At 42.8% G+C, this 26,340-nt stretch overlaps 3 protein-coding genes across 4 annotated transcripts in view; 2 read left to right on the forward strand and 1 right to left on the reverse strand.

Annotated features, from left to right (window-relative positions):
* The window catches only part of PGD (phosphogluconate dehydrogenase), a 12,084-nt gene extending 699 nt beyond the window's left edge, over positions 1-11,385 (forward strand). Inside the window, exons 2-10 of one of the 2 annotated variants that reach the window (XM_032775519.2) lie at positions 707-825; positions 2,165-2,234; positions 2,796-2,930; positions 3,671-3,860; positions 6,834-6,964; positions 8,032-8,165; positions 8,559-8,658; positions 10,470-10,592; positions 11,100-11,385. In XM_032775519.2, the coding sequence (XP_032631410.2) occupies positions 800-825; positions 2,165-2,234; positions 2,796-2,930; positions 3,671-3,860; positions 6,834-6,964; positions 8,032-8,165; positions 8,559-8,658; positions 10,470-10,592; positions 11,100-11,219 (1,029 nt within the window). In that variant the 5' untranslated portion in view covers positions 707-799 and the 3' untranslated portion in view covers positions 11,220-11,385. Of the gene's footprint in view, positions 1-706; positions 826-2,164; positions 2,239-2,795; positions 2,931-3,670; positions 3,861-6,833; positions 6,965-8,031; positions 8,166-8,558; positions 8,659-10,469; positions 10,593-11,099 lie in introns of those variants that run through there. The other variant, XM_075060337.1, reaches the window with a different exon arrangement.
* Positions 1-26,340, reverse strand: part of DFFA (DNA fragmentation factor subunit alpha) — a 355,095-nt gene that overhangs the window by 311,800 nt on the left and 16,955 nt on the right. The gene's annotated exons all lie outside the window — the stretch shown is intronic.
* On the forward strand, positions 15,040-24,231 carry LOC116821936 (centromere protein S). The gene is made up of 5 exons (XM_075060340.1): positions 15,040-15,123; positions 16,943-17,066; positions 18,455-18,488; positions 22,215-22,281; positions 23,531-24,231. The coding sequence occupies exons 1-5, from the start codon at positions 15,076-15,078 to the stop codon at positions 23,687-23,689; spliced, it is 432 nt and encodes a 143-aa protein (XP_074916441.1). The 5' UTR covers positions 15,040-15,075; the 3' UTR covers positions 23,690-24,231.

The raw sequence follows: 26,340 nt of genomic DNA on the forward strand, positions 1-26,340 counted from the left end.
TCATGTCTATGGTATATTTCCCCTGGGTATCTTAGAGCACCTCACAAACATGGATTAATCCTTGCAGTGCCCCAAGCGGAATGTTGATGATATCATCCCAGATAAAGAAACCAAGGCAGAGACCTTGTGACTTGCCCAAAGTTACAGAAGAAACCGCTGTCAGATTCAGGATTAATATTCAGGAATTTCTAGCTCCTAGTCCTGAGCTCAGGCTACTAGACTATGTCACTCTCCCATGGAGAGAGCATCAGTGTTCATGATGGAGTGTTCTCTTTTTCTCTATCTAATGGGCTCATTGGCTCCTCTTGGGGTTTATCCCCCGCAACCCCCGGCACTCCCATATCTTTGTATACAGCATGTATTACCTAGCATCTAGGCTCTGAGCCTTTACAAACCCGCATCCCATTTGCCAACATGTGACATTTTCACACACACAGGCCTAAGTCCTTATCTTCTCTTTGCAAGAACCCATATCAGTGGAGGAGCAAGGGGAAGTTTCCCAATGTTTAAAGTGCAGCCTGTGTGTATGTTCCTCCTTGATGCCACATATTGCCATAACCAAAGCAGAACTGTAAAAAATATTTTTGGGTCCAAATGGTGCCATCTCTGTCCTGGCTTCATGAGTGTTTGAAGTAAAATGAAGGATTCCCCCTTCTCTGTTTCAGAAAAGTTTTTGTTGAATACTATTTCTTTCTCTCCCATTCAGAGGCGCTGTAAAGAACTCCAGGAAAAGGGCATCTTGTTCGTAGGAAGCGGTGTTAGTGGGGGAGAGGAGGGTGCCAGGTATGGACCCTCGCTCATGCCAGGAGGTGACAAAGAGGCTTGGTAAGAATCAGCCCTCCCATTCCCATAAGCTCCTCTTGTAGACTGGTCATATAATAACGAAGTCTTCTCTGGGTGTTGGAGCAGAGGGTACTGGTGAGCGTGGGGGGTGTCTATATCAAGAGACAATGTTTCCTGGGGGCTCAGGACTTCTCAGCCCAGCTGAGGTCACAGGCAGTCCTGGCTGTTCATGGCAGTCAGGGCTTACCCAGTTTTCTTCTCAGTGGTGTGCAAGTGAAGGCACCGGCTGTACAGGCCATAGTCATGGGGAGAGGTGAATGAGGAACCTGACCAGAGATATCTGAGACCTTTAATTGACTCTCTTGGGACTCCATGCCAGCTGAGAAATTGCCAGTTATAACACGGGTAGCAACAGGAGCTGCTGCAGTGACTCATAGTTCAAAGGAGGCTTAGTTGGCTCTTCAGTGTCTCCAAACTGGTCTAGAATGCATGAATTCTTGCACACAAACATAGCTCTCGATCCAGCTCCTTCTCCCACCCACATGTCACTGGAAGGGGCGGTGCAGCAATGACCATTTGGGGATCTGTGCCTGGTGATTTTTTTCCTGTATGTCTGGAAAGACATTTTGTTTTCTGGGCCTATTCTTGGCTCAAGGAAAAGACAGCTTTAGAAACTGAGAAGTCCTGTCGCTTCACACCAGCTTTATCTCTCAGATCAGCCTGTTCCACCTTGATGGTGCCAAGTTTTTCATCTTAAACTTGTGGATAAAGGTTGCTCATTTCTTCCATCCCCACCTAGAACTCTGTCCTCCTCTCTTCCTGCGCCCCGTTCTATGTTCATGCTCCTCTCAGGTGGCTCCTTTCACCCACTCCTGACTTAGTGTTCTTTGATACCATATCATTTGCTTGGCACAACCTCCCAGTTAACATTCATTAAGCCATCTCCTTCTCCCCGTCCAAATCAGCTAAGACTGATGTTGTGCTTAATGTGTAGGGCAGCAAGCCAAATAATCTGGGTTCTGTTCAGGCTCTGCCACTGACTCATTATATGACCTTGGGCATGTCATTTAATCTCTCTGCCTCAGCTTCCCCATCTGCAAAATAGAGGAGATAATAATTGCCACCTTTGTGAAGTGTATTGACAGCCTCCTCTACAAGGCACTGTATAAATGCACAATTTGTGCAGATTGCTATTTCCTGCATGGTGTGGCTAATTCTTGAGACATTTTGCCTTTATCTTGATTTTGATGGAGATGTCTGGTAGCCAAATCCCCTCTCCCTATCTGGTCTGGGGGTGAGTTACAGTGGTAGTATGACATGAATAAATTTCCTCTTGTAATGTTTCTGTCTGGCTGCTGAATTATATCATTCCTCTCCATAGGCCTCACATCAAGAAGATATTTCAAAGCATCGCTGCTAAAGTGAACACTGGGGAACCCTGTTGTGACTGGGCAAGTACCGACAGACATTGATAGACCTTGGAATGTGATTAGATCCATCACTTAGGCCATTGATTAGATCCATCACTTAGGCCATTGAAATCTCTGTGTGTGTGTGTGTGCGCGCACATGTCACACACACTACACACGTATCGTTTAACAAAGCAGGACTACTTTTTGCCTTGATTCTTCAGTCTGCTGCACTCAGTACAGATTTGCAGTTCCGTGGTACTTCACCCTTCACATACTCTCTGTCCACATGGACTAATGTCCACAGCACTGAAGCCACCATCACAGATATTTTCCTTTTTAACAGTTTTAGCAGAGACCACGGAAGGAATTGGTTGTAGAGAATGAACTCCCCTCTCATCCCAGGTGGGGCACGTTGCTGGGGCGATGTGAGGGAAGCTGCCATGCAGTATCTACACACAAATGAAGGTTTGGTATGTCCAGGCTGCCTTTCCCCAGTACTAAACTCACAAAGCCATACTAAGCAAAGGGAAACTATGGGCAGGTATTTAGTTGCGGTGGCAGCAGTGTGTCTGAAGGCACCCTGTGCTGTCTCTTTGGCAGGTAGGAGAAGAAGGTGCCGGGCACTTTGTGAAGATGGTGCACAATGGGATTGAATACGGAGACATGCAGCTGATCTGTGAGGCCTACCACCTGATGAAGGATATACTGGGCATGGAACATGATGAGATGGCAACGGTGAGCCACAGCCTTTCTTCCCTCTCTCTCTAGTCTATTTCACCTTTGCCCTGAGACCTAGTAGGTGACTGCTCTGCTTTGAAGGCAATTAGGATGGAGCATAACTAATGTCTGTAGTAGAATCCTCTACCAGATCTTCTGCTAGGGCGAGTGGGGCAATGTCCATGGCACCAGCTGAGGTGGGTCTTAAACGAACACTTTTAGACCATTGCCTCAGATCTTTCATTCCCCATGTGCCTCCTGCCCTGGGAAATAATCTGTCTTGGTGGGATTTGAAGTGTTTCTACTTGTTGTTCCCTTGTTCCTTGACTTGGGAACTAATGAACTTCCTCCATATGAGCCAATAATGTAGGTCACAGAAATCCCTTAAAGCAGGGTGGGATTCAATAATGTGGGTAGCTAATCCTTATAGAGACTTGATTAATCTTGGGATGAGCCATAAATAGTCAAAGTTCCAAGAGTGTGGTGTCATAGAATGAGGCGTTTCCACTCCCCATATGGCTCAAGATTGTAGTATCAGGCTAGAATATGCCTGTAGATTTCTGTTTGGAGATGGCTGCTTTGCAGCTCCATGCACCTGGGGTAGCTCTGACATGGGGACGTGCTAGTTCCTCTTCTGAGCTGTTAAGTAGTTGCCTGGCAAATGGGCTAAGATTGTCAGTGTGTTTTGAAGGGGTGCAAGTAATTTTAACTTGGGTGAGTATCCTTCTTGCAATCCCATTGTTGGTTTCTCCATCAAGGTGTTCGGAGAATGGAATAAGACGGAGCTGGACTCTTTCCTGATTGAAATCACAGCCAACATCCTCAAGTTCAGGGACTCTGATAGCAAACACCTGCTCCCAAAGATCAAGGACAGTGCAGGTCAAAAAGGCACTGGGAAGTGGACAGCCATCTCGGCCCTGGAATATGGAGTTCCTGTCACACTGATCGGTAACTGACTTGTCAGTCTGACTGATTTTACTGTCTCTTGTTCTACTGGCCTAACAGCATGTTAGCCATGGAACACTTTAGCAGTAGAGGGGATAAGCCTATGATGAAAGTGATTCTGTCACTGTTATCCCTGATCTAACAGTTAAGGCTCTTTTGTCCTTTGACAGTAGGGCAAACTACTTCCTAGTCTTTGCTTACCTTCTGTGGGAGTTCTCCCTAATCATCTATCCCACTTGTACTGTCAACACTCTTCTCCCTCTCCCCGCCCCCCCATGGTATTTGCTAGTTCCTTAGCTGGTGGTGACTCAGTACCAGACCAAGATGTGGGAGAGGGTTTTTAATTTTTACCACTCTAGTTTGGTTCAGCCCTGTTCTCAGTAATCTGTCCTCCCCCGGTGCCCGATGCTGAGTCATATCACAGTCTTGAAAATGTGTGGAATAAGAAACTTGTATTTCTGCTATGGCTTTAGAATAACTTGTATCTTCCTGAAGATGCAGGAATTATTTTTCCACCATCCATGTAACTTTCTTCTCCCCCATTTCCATGTGATCGTTTTAGCAGAACTCGAATGACACAGTATCAATCTGACTAGACAGGGACATTTAGGCCTTGTCTGCACTATGGCTTGAACAGCACTAACCCCCCCATCTGTCTTTGAAAATGGATTTTGAGCATTTATCTGTAAGAAGCATAGTTGCCATCTGTGTTCCAACATGATGATTGTTTGCATGGTTTCTCTATGCAATGTGAACAGAATTTTCTTTAAACTACTTTGGTTAGCTTAGGGTCTGACCCAAAGCCCATTTAAGTCAGTGGGAATCTTTTCATGGACTTCAGTAGGCTTTGGGTCAGGCCCCTAAACTGTGCCTGAAAAATAGCCACCCACATAGGCAGATACCTACATAATTACCCACATACCACTGATGGTTGTCTCTAGCATAGTTTCTGAACACAGCTGTGAAATCACAGGTGTGTTAGCCCTAGACACCCAAACTATGTTACAGATGTGTTTAAATTCATACTACAAACTCTAGTGTGGACTTTAACTTTGGAAGTTCCATCTGTCGTCACAGTTTGCTTTATTTTTCCTGCTCTTTTCCCCACCTCCTCTTCCCTCCCTTCTTGTTTTGCTAACCCCCTTGTTTTACAAGATAAATTGTATTGATCGCTTCTTCTGTGGCCAGCTGAATCCAGTTTATTGGAGAAGATTGGCTGCACTGCAGCAAAAAAACATTTTTACAAAGTAGGGCTGAGGCTGCTATTTGTTGAATAATTTAAATATTGTATCAGAGCTTTAAATCTCTCAGAGATTTGTTTACTTTTAAATTGTTGCGTCCTCCATTTGTTTGGTAAAGTTCCCTTGCTTGGGCTCCTGCTTTTGCAAGGATCAAGGGTGTAGGCATTTCCGAAATATAATTCTGTGCTGCAGGAGTGGTTTGTGGAGTTAGTGCTACACAACAACCCCTGTGCAAATACTGGACATTCTTAATGCAGTTGCTACATCTTTCTCCATGTATCAGGGTGACTTGCAACTTCCTCCCTGCAATAGCAGAGTCATGCTCCCTCCACAATAAAGCAGAAGGAAACGGGTTGGGCAAGAATGAAAAGGAGTGGCTAGTTCTGATTATGATAAAGTATGTTAACCTGTGACAGGGAAGTCCTGTGCAAACCTATGAATCATTCACAGGAATATGAAAAAGAGACTTTTTTTTGTAACTGGAGATTCATTGTAAAGGAAGAAGGAAAGTCTTATATGATTTCATATTTCTGTCAGCCCCCTGAAAGGTGACCTCAAATGCTAAAAAGTAAAGGAAACTGTTTAAATTCCCAGTTCCTTCCCTGAATATCTGTACAGACTTAAATTACAAATGAATACCCTTTAAAATAAAATATCTGTGAGTTAGTTTTGCCTTTACTTATCTGCCAAGAATTCAGGGTTCTGGCTTCCATGCAAGAGTTGATGATATTGCTCGCTTCTACAGCACTCTGAGGAATGCAGCTCCCTACGTTGCTTAGTGATGTTGTACAAATCTTGCATGGACCTCTGACTGCCAGAACTAAAGTCTTAACAGATAAAAATTTTCACTTCCCCTATGAAGTAGATTTATTTTTAATGTTTGTCTGCAGCATTTTTGTGTGTGCTGAGGATTTCCTAGAAAAACATCTCCAATTAATGTGTATCATACTGGGTATTTGTGTAAGTGCTTCACACCTTCAAAGCACTGTGCAAGTATTTCTTTAGTCTCCTAACCCCACCTCTCCCTAAGATATACTGTGATACAAAATTGTCTGTATTTTACCGATGATGGAAACTAAGACCAAAAGATTGAAGTTCCTTTCACAAATAAGGAAACATTGATTATTTCTGTCCAGGACCCCTGTCATATAGTAGATGCCTTACATTGTTTTAAGAAGTCTCAGTCAGGCCAAGCAATGCTGCCCAAAGCTGCTGTAGCCCAGTGGCTGTGTTTCTGGCTGATTGCTCCCTCTTTCCTGACATTCAGATAATTCATCCAAAAAGTAAATCGTGTCTTGGAAGCAACCTTTCTTTCCTTGGACTCTCCAGATCTCAGGGTGTGGACTACTCTCCCTCTCTCTCCTCCTCCACCCCTCACTTTCTGCTATTTTTAGATCCTCCCCTCTCCATTTCTTATGATCCTCTATTGAACATGAGTTCTCTGGCTAAATTAGATTGTGGAGACTCAGTCCCATGCTCTGAATCACCTGCCAGGAGGTGCTTGATAAAAGGTCCTCTTCCTGTAGACAGAGGAAATTCCTTTTGGTGTGGCCAATGGGAGTCCTCTGTCATTCATAAACTTGACTTTCCTTGCATGGTAGTGTGGCCTGCTGCTGTCATCCCATCTCTATAAACACCTGTCCCCATGTCTTGGCTCTGCATACGATAGGCTAGAAAGACCTCATTGTTTGGCTTGTGCTTGCTAAATGTCTTCTCTTTCCTTCTCTGAGTAAAGGTGAGGCTGTCTTTGCACGGTGCTTGTCTTCCCTCAAGGATGAGAGGGTACAGGCCAGCAAACGGTTGGATGGGCCCAAAATGACTCAGTTCAGTGGGAACAAGAAGGCATTTCTGGAAGATATTCGGAAGGTGAGTCAGGGCTCCTAGCCAGAGCACTGCAGTAGAGCTGCAGGGACAAAGTGAGGTTGGCTGCTGTGAGCCCAGGATTCTGAATGGGACACGTGCTGGCTGTCCTCTTGTGCTCTCCCTGTCTCCAGCCATTGGAGCCTAACCTGGACGACCACCTGTCATGTTTTGCCCATTTCTCCCACTGTGTCCCAACTGAGATGCAATAAAATATGGTTAATGGGGAACTTGTTTGTGGACCAGAGAAAGATCCCAGTTGGGATGAAGGATGATACAGGCACAAGACTGGGAACCAGTTGCTCTTCCTAGTCTAGTCACTAACTCAGTGTGTGACCTTGGGCAATTCACATCACCTTTTTGTGTCTCCAATTCCCTGTTTGTACAGTGGAGATGGTATTTTACTTTCTGCCCATTGCAGAGCCTACATTTATTAACACTTATAGAGCACATTGAGCTTCTCAGATGGAATGTGCTAGAGAAGTGCCAAATATTTATTACTGCAGGAAAATCTGCCTGGCAAAAGGCTCAGGGAATAAAAGGAGACAAAAAGATGTGTGTGTGTGTGTTCTGGTGCATGATCCGGATTAAGTGAAGAGTGCTTACTTGCTCTTTTAGCAGTCTTCTTTTCTGTGGTACCCATACATTCTGGGGGAAACTACTACTACCCAAAAAAACCCAAACCCAAGCAAAACCCCAACCCTGACTAAAACTAAGTAGAATTTGACTGTATCTTTTTCTTCAAGTAATAGATGAGGGTAGCACTAATGCAAGAAAATGGTGATATTTTGATGTTAGCCGTGCGAACTACATAGGAGAGAGATTTATCAAGTACCTATTGACCTGGGTCAACTATATTCTTTTGAACTGTGAGATTTGAAAAGGCTTAGACCATCAGAGGTAGTAGTTTGGAATGTTTGGAATCCAGTAAGTGAGTTTCTTACATATAACTGGAGTGTTGCCCCGAGACAGACCTTGGTGGGACTTGTGTGCTCTGCTTTTGGATCAGATTGCAAAGTCTTTCCATCAGAGTTTGTGGGCTGCTTCCCTAAATCTGATGTGTCTCTTTTTAGGCACTGTATGCCTCCAAGATTATCTCCTATGCTCAAGGCTTCATGCTGCTGAGACAGGCAGCCAAAGAATTTGGTTGGACAATTAACTACGGTGGCATTGCATTGATGTGGAGGGGAGGCTGCATCATCAGAAGGTAAAAGAGCAATTGGGGCAGGGAATGCTGACCAGAGAGCAGTTTGGTTTGCCCTGTGCTGGACTGGCCCATTCAGAGATCTCTGTGGAAGATCTCCCATATTTTATCTGCTAATATGATACTGGGATGCTGCTCCCTAAGTCAACACTGGAGCTCGTGCAACCTGATGTCAAGTTTATATGTTGCTCAGCCACTGCTGATCTCCTTTGCATTTTTCACTTTGTCATTTGCCTCTAGGTTTTGGTGTTTGGAATCTGTTGATGGGTTGAGTTCTTTAAACACTATGCCTTTCTGGCTGCCTGTCAAATCCCAGTCCTTAGCCCCTTGGATTCTAGGCCATTCACAGCTCCTACCACTGATACCTAATTCCAGCTTTGTGTCTGTCCTGTTTAGTGCATTCCTGGGGAAGATCAAAGATGCTTTTGACCGAAACCCCGATCTCCAGAACCTGCTATTGGACGACTTCTTTAAGAAGGCTGTGGAGGACTGTCAGGTGTGTCTGAAGAAGGGAGAGCACAAAAAACAACAATTTATAAACCTAGTACATTCCAGTTGTTCCCCAAAACACCCCTTCTGCAGTGTGGTTAGGTCCAAAAAGAGGGAGGGCAGAGAGTCTTTAAAATATCTTCTATATAACACCCTTAATCCCAAAGAGCTTTAGGTAATCCTAAAGTGCTTTGGGTTTGCGTATGTGCGTGTGAATACAATATACGCATCTAGGAATCACTCATCCACCACTGAAATGCAGCATCTCCATGGTGGGACATCCGTGACAGCTGTTTAGCACTACCACTGTGTGCAACGTAGATCAGGAAGTGAAACATAATCATAACCAGTTGAAACTGCACCATTGTAACCATAGTGAGGCAAAATCTAATTATCCAAATTAGAATTTGGCCTGGACACCAAAGATAACACCCACACTGTTGTAAAAATGCCCACATGAAATCAAGACATTTCATTTCCATCTCATCAAAAAGATGGAGGTATTATATCTAAATAAAGGAAAAAAGGGAGTGAGTTTGACTGTAATGGGTAAAGTTACTGCCCTATAATTTTGATATCCAAATGTATCAAGAGCTGAACTGAACTCTTCCTAAACTATAGGACTTGGAGGTGATGATGTACTTCAGAGGGTAACTCTTCTAGACTTGCCATAAAGTGTCAAATATAACACACAGTCTCCTTGAGTGTCACAAAGTATTAATATGATTTCCCCAGAAGTAATATACTGGCAAACAGATGTTCAGTTCTTTGTAGCTTTGCCCATAATTCACATTAATTCATCCTCAGCTACTGTGACTCATCAGTTTCTAAAATGTAATTTGCTGACACCCATTCAATCAGTTCCTCATCCTGGGAGTTCCATTAGTAGCAACCATAAACTGTTAAGTTTGCCACTCCATTTTCATGTGAAATCGTCAGACAGGGGTGCAGCAATAGTCCTAGAATTTTTTTTTTTTGTCTTTTCTCTAACAAAGTGAAACCTCATTCTCACCACTGACCATGCCTTTGGCCTTGGAAGGGGCCTGCTGTGCAGAATTTGGATTACAAGTTTGTAGCTAAAAAATTCTGCTGTTAGTGTATGCAGTAGCATAGTACCAGCAATGTACTAGGCTCTTTATTCACTTGACCTAGGACTGTCCAAATAAAGTGTTCTGATCTGGGTAGAAGATGAGTCCAATTAGAACTATAAACAGAGTGTCTGTATGGCCAATTGAGTCATTGTATTATGACTCAATTCCATTCACTAAAGCTGAATATCCTATGCACGTTACTAAATCTTAATGTTGAGACAAAATCATAGAATATCAGAGTTGGAAGGGACCTCAGGAGGTCATCTAGTCCAACCCCCTGCTCAAAGCAGGACCAATCCCCAACTAAATCAAAAGATTGTCCACATACCTTTCTGAAGCGACGTGCTAGTCTCTTATGTCCTTGGGGAGTCACTGTGTTCTTTTTTCATTAGGATTACTGAAGACGCCTTATTTGCTCAGTGTTCTGCTTATTATATTCTTCTCTTTGGAATTTGTTCTCCCTGCATATTGAAAGAGCAGAGTTTCTGCCTGAGTTTTAGATCTGATTTTGTACACTGTGTGTCTTGTTTGTCAATTCTGTCTTGCTGGGCAGCACTCTGAACTGCTTTTGTTTATGTGTACTGGTTGGAAAATCTGCTCACTTGATCCAGGGTCATGATTGCCAATAGGAACGTGCCATTAGGCTAGAGACCAGTAACCTCTGCTGTAGTCCTGCGTTCTGCTGGCTAAGCAGTCTGTTTCCTTCTTTCTCTTTGTTCTCCATCAGGACTCCTGGAGACATGTGATCAGCACTGGAGTCCAGATTGGCATCCCTATGCCCTGCTTCACTACGGCACTTTCCTTTTATGATGGGTACAGGCATGAGATGCTGCCAGCTAACCTGATTCAGGTAAGCACCCGAGACTCCACACTGAGACCTGTGAGGCTGAAATTTCAGCCCAAGGGGGAAAAAAAAATCAAAACAGCACATCAGTGTGTGAAGGATCACCTCCAAAAGCCTTTCTTCTGTATTGCCACCTCTTCTATGCATTATTCCTGGGTTCTCACCCTGAAATCTTAAATTACCTCACACTTTGATAGCAATAAAATGTTGTGGGGTCAGATTACTCCTACCTGTCCCCCCACCCCGCTTGTGTTCTCCAGTCTGAATCTGCTTTTCTGAAGGTTTTGCTACCGTATAACAGATCACGTGTATACATTCAAGACATGTTCACTTTATAAGATTTGCCCCAAAGCCCATATATTTCTTTTAAAATGAGTGTCACTCAGATACCCTGGCAATGGGCTTGGCATGAGAACCTAAACAGATACCTACATACAGAGGTGGGATGTAAGGTGCAATATCTCAGTGACATTGGTATTTGACTGTGTTGTTCCTGTGTGTTTCATCATCTAGGCACAGCGTGATTATTTTGGTGCTCATACCTATGAACTGTTATCGAAACCAGGGGAATTTATCCATACTAACTGGACAGGTCATGGAGGAAACGTATCCTCTTCATCCTACAATGCCTAGTGGAAATATTTCATCTGGAAGCCAAGATACTGTAGATCTGAGACATTCCTCTTGATGGCAACCCTTTACTTATACTGCATTTGGCTAGAATTTGTCTGGGCACTTTTATGATAACTTGTATGTAGGTGTCTTATAAGGAAGGCAAATAAACTCACTTATAAATCTATTGTGGGGTGTTTTCTTCTCTTCCTGCTTTTCCCTCTCTCAGCTCAGATGGCCAGAAACACGTACTGGAACACATTTAATGCCCCATTCATATTTTGTATTCTTATTGTTCACGAGCCTTAAGAGCTTCACTAACCATATAGATGATGAACAACAATAGGTATGAGGTGGCAAACCGTCAATGCAAAGCAACACTGCACGATGGTGGAGGGAGGTAATCAAAGTGCTATGAGATTTTTAATGTCTGTTCAGAACAGGCAAGATCTTGGTTCTAAAGGACTTATTTTAGAGCACTCACTCTTTCTCTACCTTTACCATCTTGAGCTCCATATATCTCCCTTGCAAAGAAGAAGGGCTGAGTTGATCTAGGACGAATTCAAACCAGTTTGGTTCCAAGGATTCTAAATATTTCAAGATTGATACTAAAGTCACTAAGCCATCACCTCTGGCTTTAGCTCCCCTGCTATGTGGAGGTTTAAGATAATGCTTTTTCACAATTTGGTTTTTTAAATTATTATACTAATGTGCAAAGCTTGCATCTCCCTGTTTGCTTCTGTAACAGGGTGCTAGCCAGGAGGTCCTGAGCCAGGCCCCTGTTAGCCCAGGTCCAGTTAAGAAGTATTCATTGGGGCTGGCTGAGTATGCCATGCCTAATTGCTAGAAGAGAAGCACCTGTGGGCCTCATTAGCTGGGGCTATATAAAGGTTGTACATGATATTTGGGGTACCATAATTCCCAGTGTAATAATTGCTTGAAACTAGACTGCTGAATGATTGGAGACCACATACCTAAGGCAGTGGTTCTTTAATTGCTCTGCGGATCCCTTCCTTGTGCTCCAGCTATTTATCTAGGTTCTTTTATGGCAACTATCACTATGGTTTGATGACTCATCTGCTATTGCTTCAGTCACAGTGATGAAGAATCTTCAAGTGGCGATACATCCTGCTAGTGTGTAGCCAGGACTTGCTGTAGATTTTTGCAGAGGCTTCCTTGACCAATTACATATGTCTCTGCAACCTGCATGGCTGTAGCTACTTCATGTCTTATTTTGCCGTGTATTTCTTAGGTGTAAATCCAATCAGGATCAAATTTACAGGGGACATCAGATCAGAAGGTGTAGCAAAAGCACAGCAGGACAGAACCCAGTATCAAAATAACCTGGAGAGGTCATGGCAGTGAGGGATGCAGGCATAAAAGGTGAAACTGAGCTAATATGTCAAGTTCTTCACCCAAGAAATAAAAAAATAAAACAAGGATGTAACCAGCTAGGCCCCATGTAGGACTGTAAAGAGGATTCATTTTCATCATGCCTCCTTATCTTGATCCTAATAATGGTGCCTTCCCCTGTCTCTCAAACCACCGAAAGGGGTCTGCAGAGAGGAACCATACATTTCATCCAGGAAGTGCAGATGCAGCCAAAAAAAGGACTGCTGCATTGGGGAGACAGGGTAAAATAGGGCACAGACAGGGCCACTCTTTCCCCCACCGCCCAGCATCACCATGGACCCAAAACTGCATCCTCCTGGATCTAGACCTGCCCCCCCACCCCAGGGGGGCAACAAGACCCAGGTGGTGCCTCCCCTCCCCACATGTGGGCTGCAGAGTGGAGCCAACCAGAGACCCCAGCAGGTAGAGAGAGAAGCTACCGAAGCAGGGACTGCTGAACTGGAGGGAGGGAGTAAAATGGGGTCTAGCCTGGACCACCCCTCTCCCTAGATCCCCCTGTATCTGGAACTGTGCAGGGGAGATGCCCCACATTATTGGGGCACTAGGACCCAGATGATGCCTGTCCCTCCCTGATGTGGGCAGCAGAGAGGAGCCTGCCAAAGACTCCAGCCAGTACAGGTGAAGCACCCAAAGCAGCAACATTTGAAGAACTTTCTACAGCTTTGACTGGACTTTCTCTGCCCTGTGCTGACTCCCTGCTTGCTCCAACCCTTTCATTTCCTCTCTTTCCCAGTGTCTTCATCTCAGCTTCTCTCCACACTTGCCCCTTTTGTCCATCGCTAGCCCTGTATCCCTCCCTTCCCTCCTAGATAAACCCAATGTCCTCACCAAATAAACAAACACACAATCATGGAACTAACATGATGTTTGCAGCCGTCATATTGTTCACCTGTTATACCTCTTCCCATCCTATGTATGTCTTGTCTATTTAGACTCTTTGGGACACATTAGGGCACTACTCTGGGTTGTCTGTTAAGCATTGATTCATAATAAACATGTTAATAATATTGTGACCTACAGGCAAAGGGATTCATAGACTCATAGGGTTAGAAGGGACTGCAAAGGTCATCTTGTCTAACCTCCTGCTGAGATACTGTATAGGATTTGTTGTGTACTGTTAGATTGAGATACAACAATATATACCATTCATAATCCAATCAGCCTGTAGTATTTGAGAGAGCTGTATATTTCTAGTTTAGAAATTAGATACATTATTTCAGCACCAACAATTTTTTAAATATTATTTATAAAAATAAACTTCTACAGTTAGTACAATTACTCGCATTTTTACCTGAGCACAGGGTGTTTACATAAGTATCTCAGATGAGCTGCCCTCACAAATAAATGCCCTCAGCTCACAGATGGCCAGTGTGATGAGACAGTTAGAGCCAAGCCTCACAACCTAGCTAAGCATGGCAATGTTGCAATCAAACTTTTCAGTCTGATGAACACCAGAAAACTGAAAGGGTTTACAGTTGAAAACTGCTGCTTTTGGCTTGTTTTGGGGTTGTATTTTAGGGTTGCCAATTTTGGTTGTCTGTATTCCTGGAGGTTTCATCACATGATAATCCTGAATTAAAGATTAATCTTTAATTCCTGGAGACTCCAGGATAATCCTGGAGGGTTGTAATTTCTGACTTTACATATGTTGAATATTATTGCTAGAAGTTCTATGCATCTCAGGGCAAGATTAAGGCAAGGCTGTTCCTTGTGCTACAGCATAATAACCTTTATGCTTTCTTAAAAATGAAAATTCAGGAATAAAAGGAGAATAATTCATGTGTGAAATTATCAAAATTTATTGTACAGGAAAATGCTGACATCTAGTGGCTAGTTAAGGTGTATCTGAATCAAGACAGTTTTACAGTGGAAAAAGAGAAGACAAAAATGGAAAGACCTTTGCAATGGAAATGGGTAGAGATGGGAAAGATTAGATGAAAAGGGCGATATAACAGACGTGCAGAATAATGAATGGGGCAGAGAAGGTAAATTGAGTGCTCCTTTTGCTCTCTCAATATAGGAACAAGGTGACATTCAGTGAAACTGTTACAAGTAACAAGTATAAAACTGAATGAGTTCGATGCATCTTAATGAAGCTGTGGACTTTACTGCTATTGTGTGTTACTGATGCCAAGAGTTCTGTAGACAGACATTGTAAAGGCTTTAGACAGCTATAGAGATGGCTAAGGGATTTTTTACTAAAATGTTTCCTATGCTCCCTTCTCTCCCCTCCCCGTCCGCCCCGCTCTATGGCCCCGGGCTCCCCTCCCCGTCCGCCCGCCAGCTCTTCACACCTCATCCCTCCCGCCTCAGCTCCCCTCCCACCTTTCTCCTCCAGGCCGGGCCAGCGCCGTATCCCGCCCGCTGGCGGCACCGCCTCTCCGCCCCGCCCCGCCCCGCCTCGCGTGGGCGCTGGGCGGGAGATTTGGGCTCCGCCCGTCGCGGGGGACAGCCGGCGCGCGCCATGGAGCCGTTGGGAGAGCAGGAGCGCGAGCGCCTCTTACACACCCAGGTACAGGGTGAGGTGACCCGGTCCCGGGGCGCCAGGCCGCCTCTCTCTTTTACCCCGTGGGTGGCACCGCTCCGAGTGTGTCCCCTCCTATATAATATACACAGCCCCCAAGGGTGCTGCCCTTTCCCCCAGTCACCTTCGGGGGCTCCTTTCTCACCTCCTCCCCCAGTCCCCTTGGGATAGGAGCCCCCCCCCGCCCGCATTTCCCATCACTTTGGGGTGGCCTCTCCCAGCTCATTCCTTGGGTCATGTTCCTCCACCGCACCCAACTGCACTAACTCTGTTCCCTCTCCCTAACTCTTGCCTTCCTCCCCTCCCCGCAACCTGCTCTTGGGAATAGCTCTGTTTCCCCCCTCCCCATCCATCCCCAGGGATGCTATTCCCACCCCCATTTAGAGAATGAAGACCCCCCCCCCCGCGGAGGATATTTTATCTAGGGGGAGGATTCCCATTTGTGCCTATGAAGTGTAATTAACCCCCTTCTAGAGCTATGGTGTCCCCTCCAGTTCATTCCCACCCACTTCCACTGTGGGATATTGCTCTACTGTCTTCCTCCTGTACGTTTCTATGCTGGACTGGGTATGTGCAAATAATGTTATGCCAGTATCTGAACTGATACATGATTAGGCTCTTCCATGTTATAATGTAGTAAATGGTTCTGTTATATAATTCACTGTACATTTTTGGAAGACCCTACACCTAAATCAAGGTGCTAAATTTTCAGTTTCTGAATGGAAGATTCAAATTAGAGTCAAACAGTCCAGAGGAAACAAAAAAAAGTCCAGCATTTAAAAATGAGTACATCTCAACAGTATGAGAAGGCCTCAGAGCACCAAAGATGCTGTCTTTAATTTATATTATTATTGTGGTTTTCCTGGCTCTCCCAAAAAGTTAAGTTATGGATATTGGACAGGGCATACATCTCCACTCAAATCTTGATTCTTCAGCTACTTGCCACCTGCTGCAGTGCTTAGTACTGTGGTTGATCTCATAAACTCTTCAGAGTAACAAGCTCTACATAAGCATATAAGGCCCATAGCCTCAGAGGTATTTAGGCTCCTAACGTCAATTGAAATAATTGAAAGTTAGGAGCCTAAATACCTTTGAGGATCTGGGCCTAAGTATTTGCCAGATGGATCAGGCCCTAAGGACGTCCTTGGAGCTGCTGAGCATCTGCAACTCCTACTGAAGTTAATAGGATGTAAAGATGCCAAGCATTTCCCTGGATCAGGCCCATAAATAGGATTTACTTTTGTATACACACACAGAGTACAAATGAAATCAGTTGTACAAAGGTGGCCTGAGCTCATTGTGAACTTTAAAAAAAAATAATAAATAAATAAAAAAATGTTGGTTTCAAACCTAAGTAAACAGAAACTATTATAGGTAATTTGTAACGGAAAAGCAAAGGGCAAGGTGTCATTGATGCTGTGATTTCATTGACCATTCATTACTTGAATATTTTAATAATATTAAGAATTTGTTTAAAAGTCTTTGATATCCTTAAGTGACATAGACCTTTCCCAATATATTTTATATTGACTCTCTCTTCCTTTCCCATCTTGTTTTTTCCCAATTTAATTTAGTCTGTAACCCCTTACAGGTAAGGGAATCCATTTTTGTCTGTATTTTAAAGCATCATACCCACTTATGGCACTACACACTTCATAAATGTGCTGTTGTAGTAATTTTGTTCTGCATGGTTAAACAATGATGTATGTTTTATCCTTTCAGTCAGTGAATGTTTCTTTATAATTTAGGTGAGAGATGATGTATTGGTATGTAAAGTCAACTGTGTAATTGTTTTGGATTGTTGCAGAGGCTAAAGGCTGCAGTTCACTACACTGTTGGTTGTCTGTGCCAAGAAGTTGCAGAAGACAAAGGCATTCAGTTCAGCAAACAAACCATTGCAGCTATTTCAGAGATCACCTTTAGACAATGTGGTATGCCCATACATATCTATATTTGTACACAGGAACAATCAGTGGAGATTGAGTGCTTTTTAAAAAATAGAACTGGAATTAGACTGTGTCTTGGGTCACTTTTAAAGAGTACAAGAAACACGAACTTTATTTTCTTGGCATGAAGGAGGTACTTAACACAAGGTTTGTGAAACCTCATTTATGGCCTCATCTATGCAACAAAATGGCCCACATTAAGAAACTGGTCTCAAGAATGTATATGATAATGGTTCCAGATAACATGGTTGTTCTGGCTGATGCCTGGTGGTGGAAAGCAGAGAGCACCTTTTCTGACTGCAGGGATGAGGCTTGCCTTTTTATTGTATGGCAGCTATTCAGTTTCTTGAAAGTGTTTTCTGCACTTGTTTGTTTTAGGTAAATTGAAAATGCTTCAGGTGGTTTTGCGTGACAACTGCTATATAAATTCTTGGGCCATCTGGGGATCTTATGCTTGCTTAGCATCTCTCTGACCTAGGTTTATTTACCAAGTCAGCTTATTGTTCATTTCTCTCCTTAACTAGAAATTATCATGTACAATGGTCCAGCAGTCTTCACTGCCATTTTATATCTAGTCTTTGAAATAAATAGATGCAATTAGTGGAATGCTTTAAAAAAAACAAACAAGGCCATGGCTACTTTGTGTGCACGGGACTTCTTGTAACACTTGGGTATTAGCCCCAAAGGGTGTCATTTTCTCGCCAGGTACAACTTCTGCCATAGAGCCATGATGTGGACTGGGCCTCTCCAGCAGTATCACAGGAAACCATAATAATATTTAGCACTGACAGAGGTTTATAAACATTAATCACTTGAGATTAGCCATAGGTGTTTGGCCAAAGTAGATGGCTTAAAGGTCTAATATTCAAGTTTGTAATACCTGAAGTCATGGGACCACAGTTTCAAATTCTAGCATAACGCAACCCATCATGCTTCCAAGGTAGATAAGTTGAGTATAATGCTGTTCGTGTCTTTCAGACTGAGACCTTAAAAGTGTGAGGTTCTTTTTGCTCTGCATGGATGTAAAAGGTCCCAGGGCAATGTCTGTAAGAGTAGAAGTTTATTGCTATTATATAATCATACACAGAGACTTGCCCTGGTCTCCCTATCCAAAAATATCCATCACATCCGCATGCTGTTGTGCATCATATTTTACTCTGCTTGTTTGCATGGATGCTGCCCTTCATTCCTAAGGATGATGACATTTCAAGCGGTTTTTATATGTATTTTCTGAAATGATTTGAGTCAAAAGGTGTTCTGTACATGAGACATTATTATTGGCCACTATAATTCCTATAGAAATGAAATAGATTTCATCTTGTTGACTTTAGAAAGTGTTTGTGTGAAATGTCTTTTTAAAATTTTTCTTTCAGAAAATTTTGCAAAAGACCTTGAAATGTTTGCAAGGTAGGTACTGCAAGAATACTTAATCCTTACAAAGTCTTGTTTTTTTGCTCTCTATTCAGTGACATATTTGGATACAGAATGACCTCTCTTTCCTATCCTCCTATCATTGTATTTTAGAGTGCCTATACTTTCTGCATTTTTCTAGGTGCCCAGCCTGCTTTTCATTTGGTGGGCGATTGTGAGGTTAGGTAACGGATACTGAAGCCTTGCTGAATTAGAACATAGCTTTTATTCACTGTTCATTGTTTGGTTGAGGTCAAGAGTTGAATGTTTTTTTCATTTGAGTGCACTGTCTGTATTGGTAGTGTTGATTCAAAGCTGTCAGGGCATTTTCCAAAGTTTGCTGAGTGCTTGACTCAGAAACTGTTTTAATGGATGTGAATAATGTCTTAAGGACTCTGGATAATACTGTGGCTTGTTTTCCCCCTCCTATCTATTGGTCTCAGAATTTCTTTGTCAGTTTGTACCATGGAAGGAAAAAAACATACACAATACAAAATAAATAAATTATCTAGAGGACAATAAAGCCCTAGTATTGAAAGTTGCTTCCTGAGTGTAGTCTTGTGTGTGAATTGTGTTCTCTCTAATGTAATTGCATGCAGGTGTCTGGATAAATATAGCACAGTAACCACAGTCAGAGGTTATCATTTTGCTGTGCTTATTAGCAGTAGTAGTGTTTCTTGACGAACGGATTAACAGTAGTTGGCTTTAAGCTTGTAAAACTTCTGTTGTGTGATGTGCCTTGATTTGGGCTCATCCGTTCAATTAGAACTCCGGGTAACAGAAAATTATTGCTATTGAAAGTTTTTATGAAACCATTTGAATGACTGAAGACTCTAGAGGCTGAAGCTTTTCAGTGTACTAACAAGTCAGGTTTGGTGCCAACAGTCCGTCCTCCCAATTGTATTATTTCTGTGTGCAAAAACTCTGGGGATCTTAAATCTCTGTTTTGGGTAATCTGTGTATTTGCTTTAAACTGATGAGTATCTGTAACTCGACTTTTATAACATGAAGTGCCTAAGCATCCTTGTATCTCTGCTCTTTCAACATCCCTTCATTTATTGCCACTCCTCCGCTTGTACAAGGCACTACTGCTAAAATTGCCTTCCTTTCCCAGCTGTTGAGACTGTCATTCTCCTCTTTGAATCCCACATCTTTGAAATCAAGTTCAAGCTGCTTGTCCCTTCCATCAGGACCCTGCACAACTTCACCCATATCTACATCTTTACTCTCATTGCTCTTCCAAGGCTTCTTTCCTAAACACTCCTCTGCAGCTTCCTCACTCTTGTCTTACACCTTATTCTGTGCTACCTGGGACATCTCTTTCAGGCCTCTCTTTCCTCTCAAGAGGCCTTCCCCTCCCAGTGTTACATCATCTCCCTGTGTGGCTGCCTGCCAGCACACTTCTTCCTCTGGGTCACTGGAAGGGTTTATTTTTTTGCAAGTGATAGCTTTAAATCAGTGTCTTTAGGTGACAGGGAAATGCATTATCATCTAAATGAGTGGGACTAGATGACTCACAAGCTCTCAGTGCTTAGCAGTATGGGGTGTCTTATCCAGTTGAACTAGGGAGCTTAAAGTGGTGCTGGGGATTCAGCAGGTGGCACTCTGGGTCAAAACTGACCCAGTAACCTAAGATGGTGTTTAGAGGGAGCTGCGTTGTTTTGAGGTGCCAATTTTCAGTTCTATATAGGTTCTTCTATTGCCATCATCACCACAGAATCTGAGCACCTTCCATTAAACCATTAAGTGATGTGACTGACATCCATCATGTGTGGTTCATTTTCTCTCTCATTCTCTTCCTAGAGAGGAAATTGTGTGTAGTGTTTGGGTATATTTAAAAAAACAAAAACAAATATGTGCACTATGTTTGTGTTAGAGAAGGGTATCTGAAGAAATGTGCTTTGCACTTGAAGTGGATGATGGTGAGTGTGACAGAATGGGAGATGTCCATGTCAGATTATGAACTTATTTCATACTATGTGTGGAAATATTTGGCGCTGTGACTGCACAATCTTGGACGTGCTCACTGCCCAGGAAAGGTGTTTAACATCTCATTGAAGGACTGCAAAGCCATCAAGATTGTGATCTAAGGCTGCCAATTTTGATTGTCTCAACTACTAGCACATCCCCATGGAACAGTGGTCTCTCTATGTAGGGGCCCACAAGAAAGGGGCAAAGTTGACTCCCGGGTCTGGAGCTTCTCAGTGTGACTATGTGGCAGAGAGATAGAGGTCTTATTTAAGAGCAAGGTCCTTCTTTGTGCAGGGGAGTTGACTGTCACAGTGTGTAACAAAGACTTGCAGGAAGAGACATCAGATGATGAGAGGGGTGTCTCAGGACTTTTTGTTGTTTTCCAAGATCTGGGACTCTCAACTGCCTTAAGAGAAAAGTTTCTGTGCTTAAGAACTTCCTTTCCAAGTCTGTGTTCCTTGCTTTTCTGCCATGTTGTCCCCAAAGTGCTTCAACTGAAAGCCAAAGTTCCCACAGCTCAGGTGGAACTCTCAGAGTGCATGTGTGAGTGACTGGGAGGCTTAGGAGGTCTAAGTCACTGGTTTCAGGGTCTAGGCAGCTGGATTACAACATCCCACATCCCAAGGAAGGATGTCAGCTAGGTCACATTCCTAGACTCAGACCTATGGACCCAGAGTTAGAAATAGTGACTAGCTAGGACCCAGACATAGGCAACTGGAAATGGTAGAAAATGTTTCTCATAGATGCTGTTATGTGAGAGCTTAGCATCAGCGAGGACTCAAGAGCCCTCCTAAACAATGGACTGAATTATCCAGTTATGGTTGTGTACCTTCAACCAAGGGAGACTGCACCATAACTGCGAATTCCTCAAAGTGTTTTCCTCTTCCCACCAGCATCACCTTAGTCTTGCTTAGGTTCAGCTTCAACCAGCTTCTGTTCATCAATGAGCTGATTTAATCAAAGCCCTGGGCCATCTTAGCAATGATGATGAAGGAGAAGTAGAGCTGTGTGTCATCTGCATATTGCTAGCGCTGGTGTCCATGTCATCTTACCAATTCTTGTAATGGCTAATAGGTGAATAGGACTGGAGACATAATTGATCATGGTGGAATTCTGTATATGAGGGGTCTGGTTGCAGAGGTACAGTTACCCATTACTATTTTTGGATACGTTCCTCCAGGAAGGACTTTAAAACCATTTTAACATGTTCCATGGACCCTGCCACCCTTTTCAGGTGAGGACATGGGAGTTTATCTCAAGAACAGCAGAGCTTTAGGAGACTGCTTGGGTTCAAATGAGTGTGGCTTAGAACAGGATCTGTAGATCCAGATCACTTGGGTTTGTTGCCAGTTCTGAAACTGATTCACTATGTAAGTTTTAGACAAGTGGCTTGAATGCTCGATGCCAGTTTTTCTCATCAGTTTAAATTGTAAGATCTTTGTGGCAAGGACTGTTTCTTTTTAAGTCTTCTGTGAAATGCTTAGCACCCTAAGGGGCATTGCAAAATCGGGATAATATCCATCTCTGTAAAGAGCATTGAGACCCCTGGTCTGTCTAAATATCACCTATTATCATAAATAAGAATGACTGGGGACTCTTGCTGATCTATCTCATTCTAAGATGGTCAGATAAAGGTGAGAGAGCCCATGGTTAGGTGTACAGACCTTTCTTACGTAGTGTTTTTTAACACCCCTTTGCTACAGGTCTCAGCAAACATACTGAAAACTGGTTGTTTTTTTTAATTTCATGCAGACATGGAAAACGAACTGTAATCAATTCAGAAGATGTGAAGCTTTTGGCCAGGAGGAGCAGCTCTTTGGTGAGATTAACACCTTTCGCTCCCCTCCCCCCATTTTATTCTTAATAAATTACAAGAGTATTCCCAGGATTATCTGAATAAAAACAATAGATGGTGAAATTAACACCTGTTGTTAAATTATAACCCAGTAAAAGATATGGATAGTGGGCTGGCAAGACCAATCTTCCAACCAGCATCCTTGGCAATCAGTTTGATTTCTTTTTTTATCCTGCTCTAGTTTTTGACATTTCTTCCTCAGTACAGTAGCACAGATCTGATTACAGCTGGAGCATCAGCTGTGTTCTAGATACAGCAAAGCTGCTGAGGCCCCAGGAACAGAACATAACCCCCAATGAACATGTTACAATATCTTCAGACTTGCAAAGAGAGTCTTTTGTTTTTCCTGTCATCATGTTTTTGAGTTTTGGGCCAGAGAAATCTCATCAATGCTGCTAAATGACCTAACACCTCAGTAAAGTAGAGATTATTCTTCCCAGATTTCTGTAAATATTCTGTCATCTGATGGCCTGAATGAGATCCAATGTCCAATACACATAACTTAGCTGTTACATGTAACAGCTATCCTGGTAAGCATCTAAACTTCATCAGGAAGAGAACATAAATCCTTCACATTAGAACAAGTATTTGTTAAGCACCAACATTGTGTTTGGCACTGCACAGAAACCAGAGATGCAGACCTTGTTCTGAGAAGTTTACAGTCTAAACAGGTACTTCTGTGCAAGCTTGTACACTTCTCTGCAAGCATGCCGCAGCTGCTAATTTTAGCCTTATCTGGGTAACTTTTTCCTTCCATGTGGAACATGTGACACAAGCCCATCTCAGAAGAATTGGTGAGGATTGGAGCTTTATTTTATATTCCTAACTACCAGATGCAGTATAACTTAATTGGGTGTGGTGTGTCTGTGAGGAGAAACAAGATTATTGTGCTCTCTCCATACTGAAAGCACAGCTGTGCTAGCTATAAATCTGTGTAAACATAGCTGTTACTAACTGTGTGCTAGTCAGGGAACAGGGTACAACATCGAAGCCAAGGCCCTGATCCAGCACTGGGATCTCAGCTCTCTAAGATGTTTCTACAGAAATCCAACTGAGAATGAAGGTTTTATACAAAAAATAAAACAGCTGGTGCCTGGCCCTACTGGTTGTGGAATGTTTCTGTCTGTAGACAGGAAGTTGGCCAGCTTGTTTTCTTAGGGAGTGTGAACAGGCTGAATCCCCAGCAGACGACTGATTAATTCTCTATTGTTAGCTAAGGTATATCACCCAGAAGAGTGAAGAGCTTGCATTGAATAATCTGGAACAAAAGGAAAGGAAGAAAAAGAAGTCCAGCGCAGCAAAAGGAAGAACCACCTCTGATGAGCAGGTGGAGGCTGTTATGGCTGAGAGTGAGGATTCCAACATGGCGTGATCTTCCTCTCAAACCACTTCTTTGCTTGCTCTCTGCTTTGAAACATGGAGCAGTAAGGATCTAATACTATCTTAGGGAAACAGAAGCCTATTTGTATGGGAACTCCATTGGGAGATGCCTTTGTGAGGTAGCTATAGCTTTGAGTCCTTAGGTTTTAGGTGAACATGATTAATATTTTAGTTCCATCTGCAAAAACAGGCATCAATACCAAAAGCTTCTTAGAAGTCATCAAAGGAAGGTTTACAAAGACAAGTATTGCCATAATATTTTCATGTTTTTCTATTTATATTTCCCAATTGAGAATTTATTATTGGGTGCTTGAAACTCTAAAGCAAGGTATCCTTTACCTAGCCACATAAAATAATCTAGAGTGTGTGAAGGGCTCTTTCTGGCAATCCTCCATGTCATTTGTGGTTGGCTTCTTCAAATTGCCAGTCCGAATTGTGATACTCCACACTTGTTGGTTGCTGCTTTATTGAAGTGTATAAACATTTTTCAGCTTGTCATTCTTTTTGGCTATTAAAGTAAATGTTTCTGCATAATTTTCCCAAGTGAAATTATTTGTGTGCAACACTCTCATTTTAATTAAGATGAACAAGCTGTACTTCAAGTCCTTGTGTTTAGATGAAATAGAAGATACTGACAACTTATCCTACAATTAGTTCATCTTCTCTGCTGCTGCCGGACCTTCTGGCTAAAGTCAAAACATTGGACTACTATTGGATGTGTCCTCAACTTTCTTTACAGTGGATGGGATCGATGAGTCAGGGTCACTTCTAAATAATTATTTTGATTCTAATATGTAGGGAGGTAAGACTGGCCTCTTTAGTAGCTTCTTTTTTGCCCTTTCCAGAACTTAGACTTGTGCTGCTCAGTCATCCTGAGCTGTTCCCAGTTAGCGCTCTGCCTTAAAGACTTTCTCAGCTCAATGAACCTGTGTCTGTTTGAACAGGTGATGCAGTTGCAAAAAAGATAAATATCATTCAGGGGTATATTAAGACAAATGTCATATGTAAGACCTAGGAGGCAATTGTCCCATTCTTCTTATCCCTGGTGAGGCCTCAGCTGGATAACTTGTCCAATTCTGGGTGCCACACTTTAGGAAAGAGGTGGATAAATTGGAGAGAATTCAGAGGAGAGCAACAAAAATGATAAAAGGTTTAAAAAGACTAACCTATGAGGAAAGGTTAAAAAAACTGGGCATGTTGAGTCTTGAGAAAAGGAGACTGAGTAGAGACCTGGTAAGTGTTCAGATATTTTAAGGGCTGTTATTAAGAGGACAATGATCAGTTGTTTTCCATGTCCACCAAAGGTAGGACAAGAAGTAATGGGCTTAATCTGCAGCAAGGGAGATTTAGGTTAGGTATTTGGAATAACTTTCTAACTCTAAGGGTAGTTAAGCTCTGGAATAGGCTTTCAGGGGAGATTGTGAAATCCCCATCATTGGAGGGTTTTAAGAACAGGTTGACAAACACCTATCAGAGTCTAGGTTTACTTGGTTCTGCTGCAGTGCAGGGGGCTGGACTTGGTGACCTCCCTTCCAGCCCTACATTTCTATCAAATCTCCTATATAACATGAAACTTCTACCACTGAATATACCAATCAGATGCTTCTCCCAAATTAACAAATACCTCGTTTCCTTGGCCTGTTTTTGTGGGAAGAGGATATATGCTCAAAGATTTGTCTGGATGAGTTACATCACCATAAGACTCTCTTTCCAGGGAAAAAATTACATTCATAATGGAATTTCTCTGTGCCCCTCTGTTCTAGCTAAGACTGATTGTTGAGCTTCCACACAAGTTTTGTTCCTCAAAGGTCCCTGCAGTCCCCAGTGAACTTTGAAATAGCAGTTTGAATCCCATACCAAGGGAGCCTCTCTTCTGACCTTCAGTGCTGCTTTCAAAGCAACCAGCAGGGGGTCACTATCTAGCTGAGTGTGACCCCTCCATAGCATTGTCACCTTCAGAGGGGCTGGGAATTGGGGATTATGTCTGAAAATTAAACTGGAGTCTCTGGAGTCATAGTGGTGAAGAGCACTACCCTACTATACCAGCCAACCAGATCAGAAATATTTAGAGTTCTGAAACATGTGACTGGCTTATTATCACCCCAAGCCCCTGGTGGTTATATCCTTAAGAACATTTGTGCCATTGACATTTGTTCAATCTTTTAATCATTTGGGTCCTCCTACTACTCCATGTGATATTTAAATTATTCACTTTTTAAATCAGATTATTTATTTGGCCATTATGGGAAAGAGGCTATAAAGTCCATAGAAGTGTCTAATATTGAGGCTGATCTCCCATTTGATACTGTCTGCTCCACAGAACTTCTGGTGCTGTGTGAATTTGTTCCTCTATGAGCTGTGGAAGACTTCAGCTGTTGAATTTTTGGGTGGAACTGACTCCATGAGGAGTGAGTCTCTTTAAACTACTATTTCAGGTGGCACTCAGCATGGAGTTCTCTTTAACTGCATCTTAACATTATGGCAACTGAGACAGTGTTGCCAACATCTGTGATATTTGGTGTTTTTTGTAAAGCCTGCGCTCCTGGAGTCAAGTGATTTCATAAGAATCTCTGTTTTACTTTAAATAAATAAATAAATAAATAAGCCCTCATGGTTGTGAAAAAAAGCTTGAAAATATGACCA

Source organism: Chelonoidis abingdonii, chromosome 23, assembly GCF_003597395.2.
Source record: "Chelonoidis abingdonii isolate Lonesome George chromosome 23, CheloAbing_2.0, whole genome shotgun sequence".
Lineage (NCBI taxonomy): Eukaryota > Metazoa > Chordata > Testudines > Testudinidae > Chelonoidis > Chelonoidis abingdonii.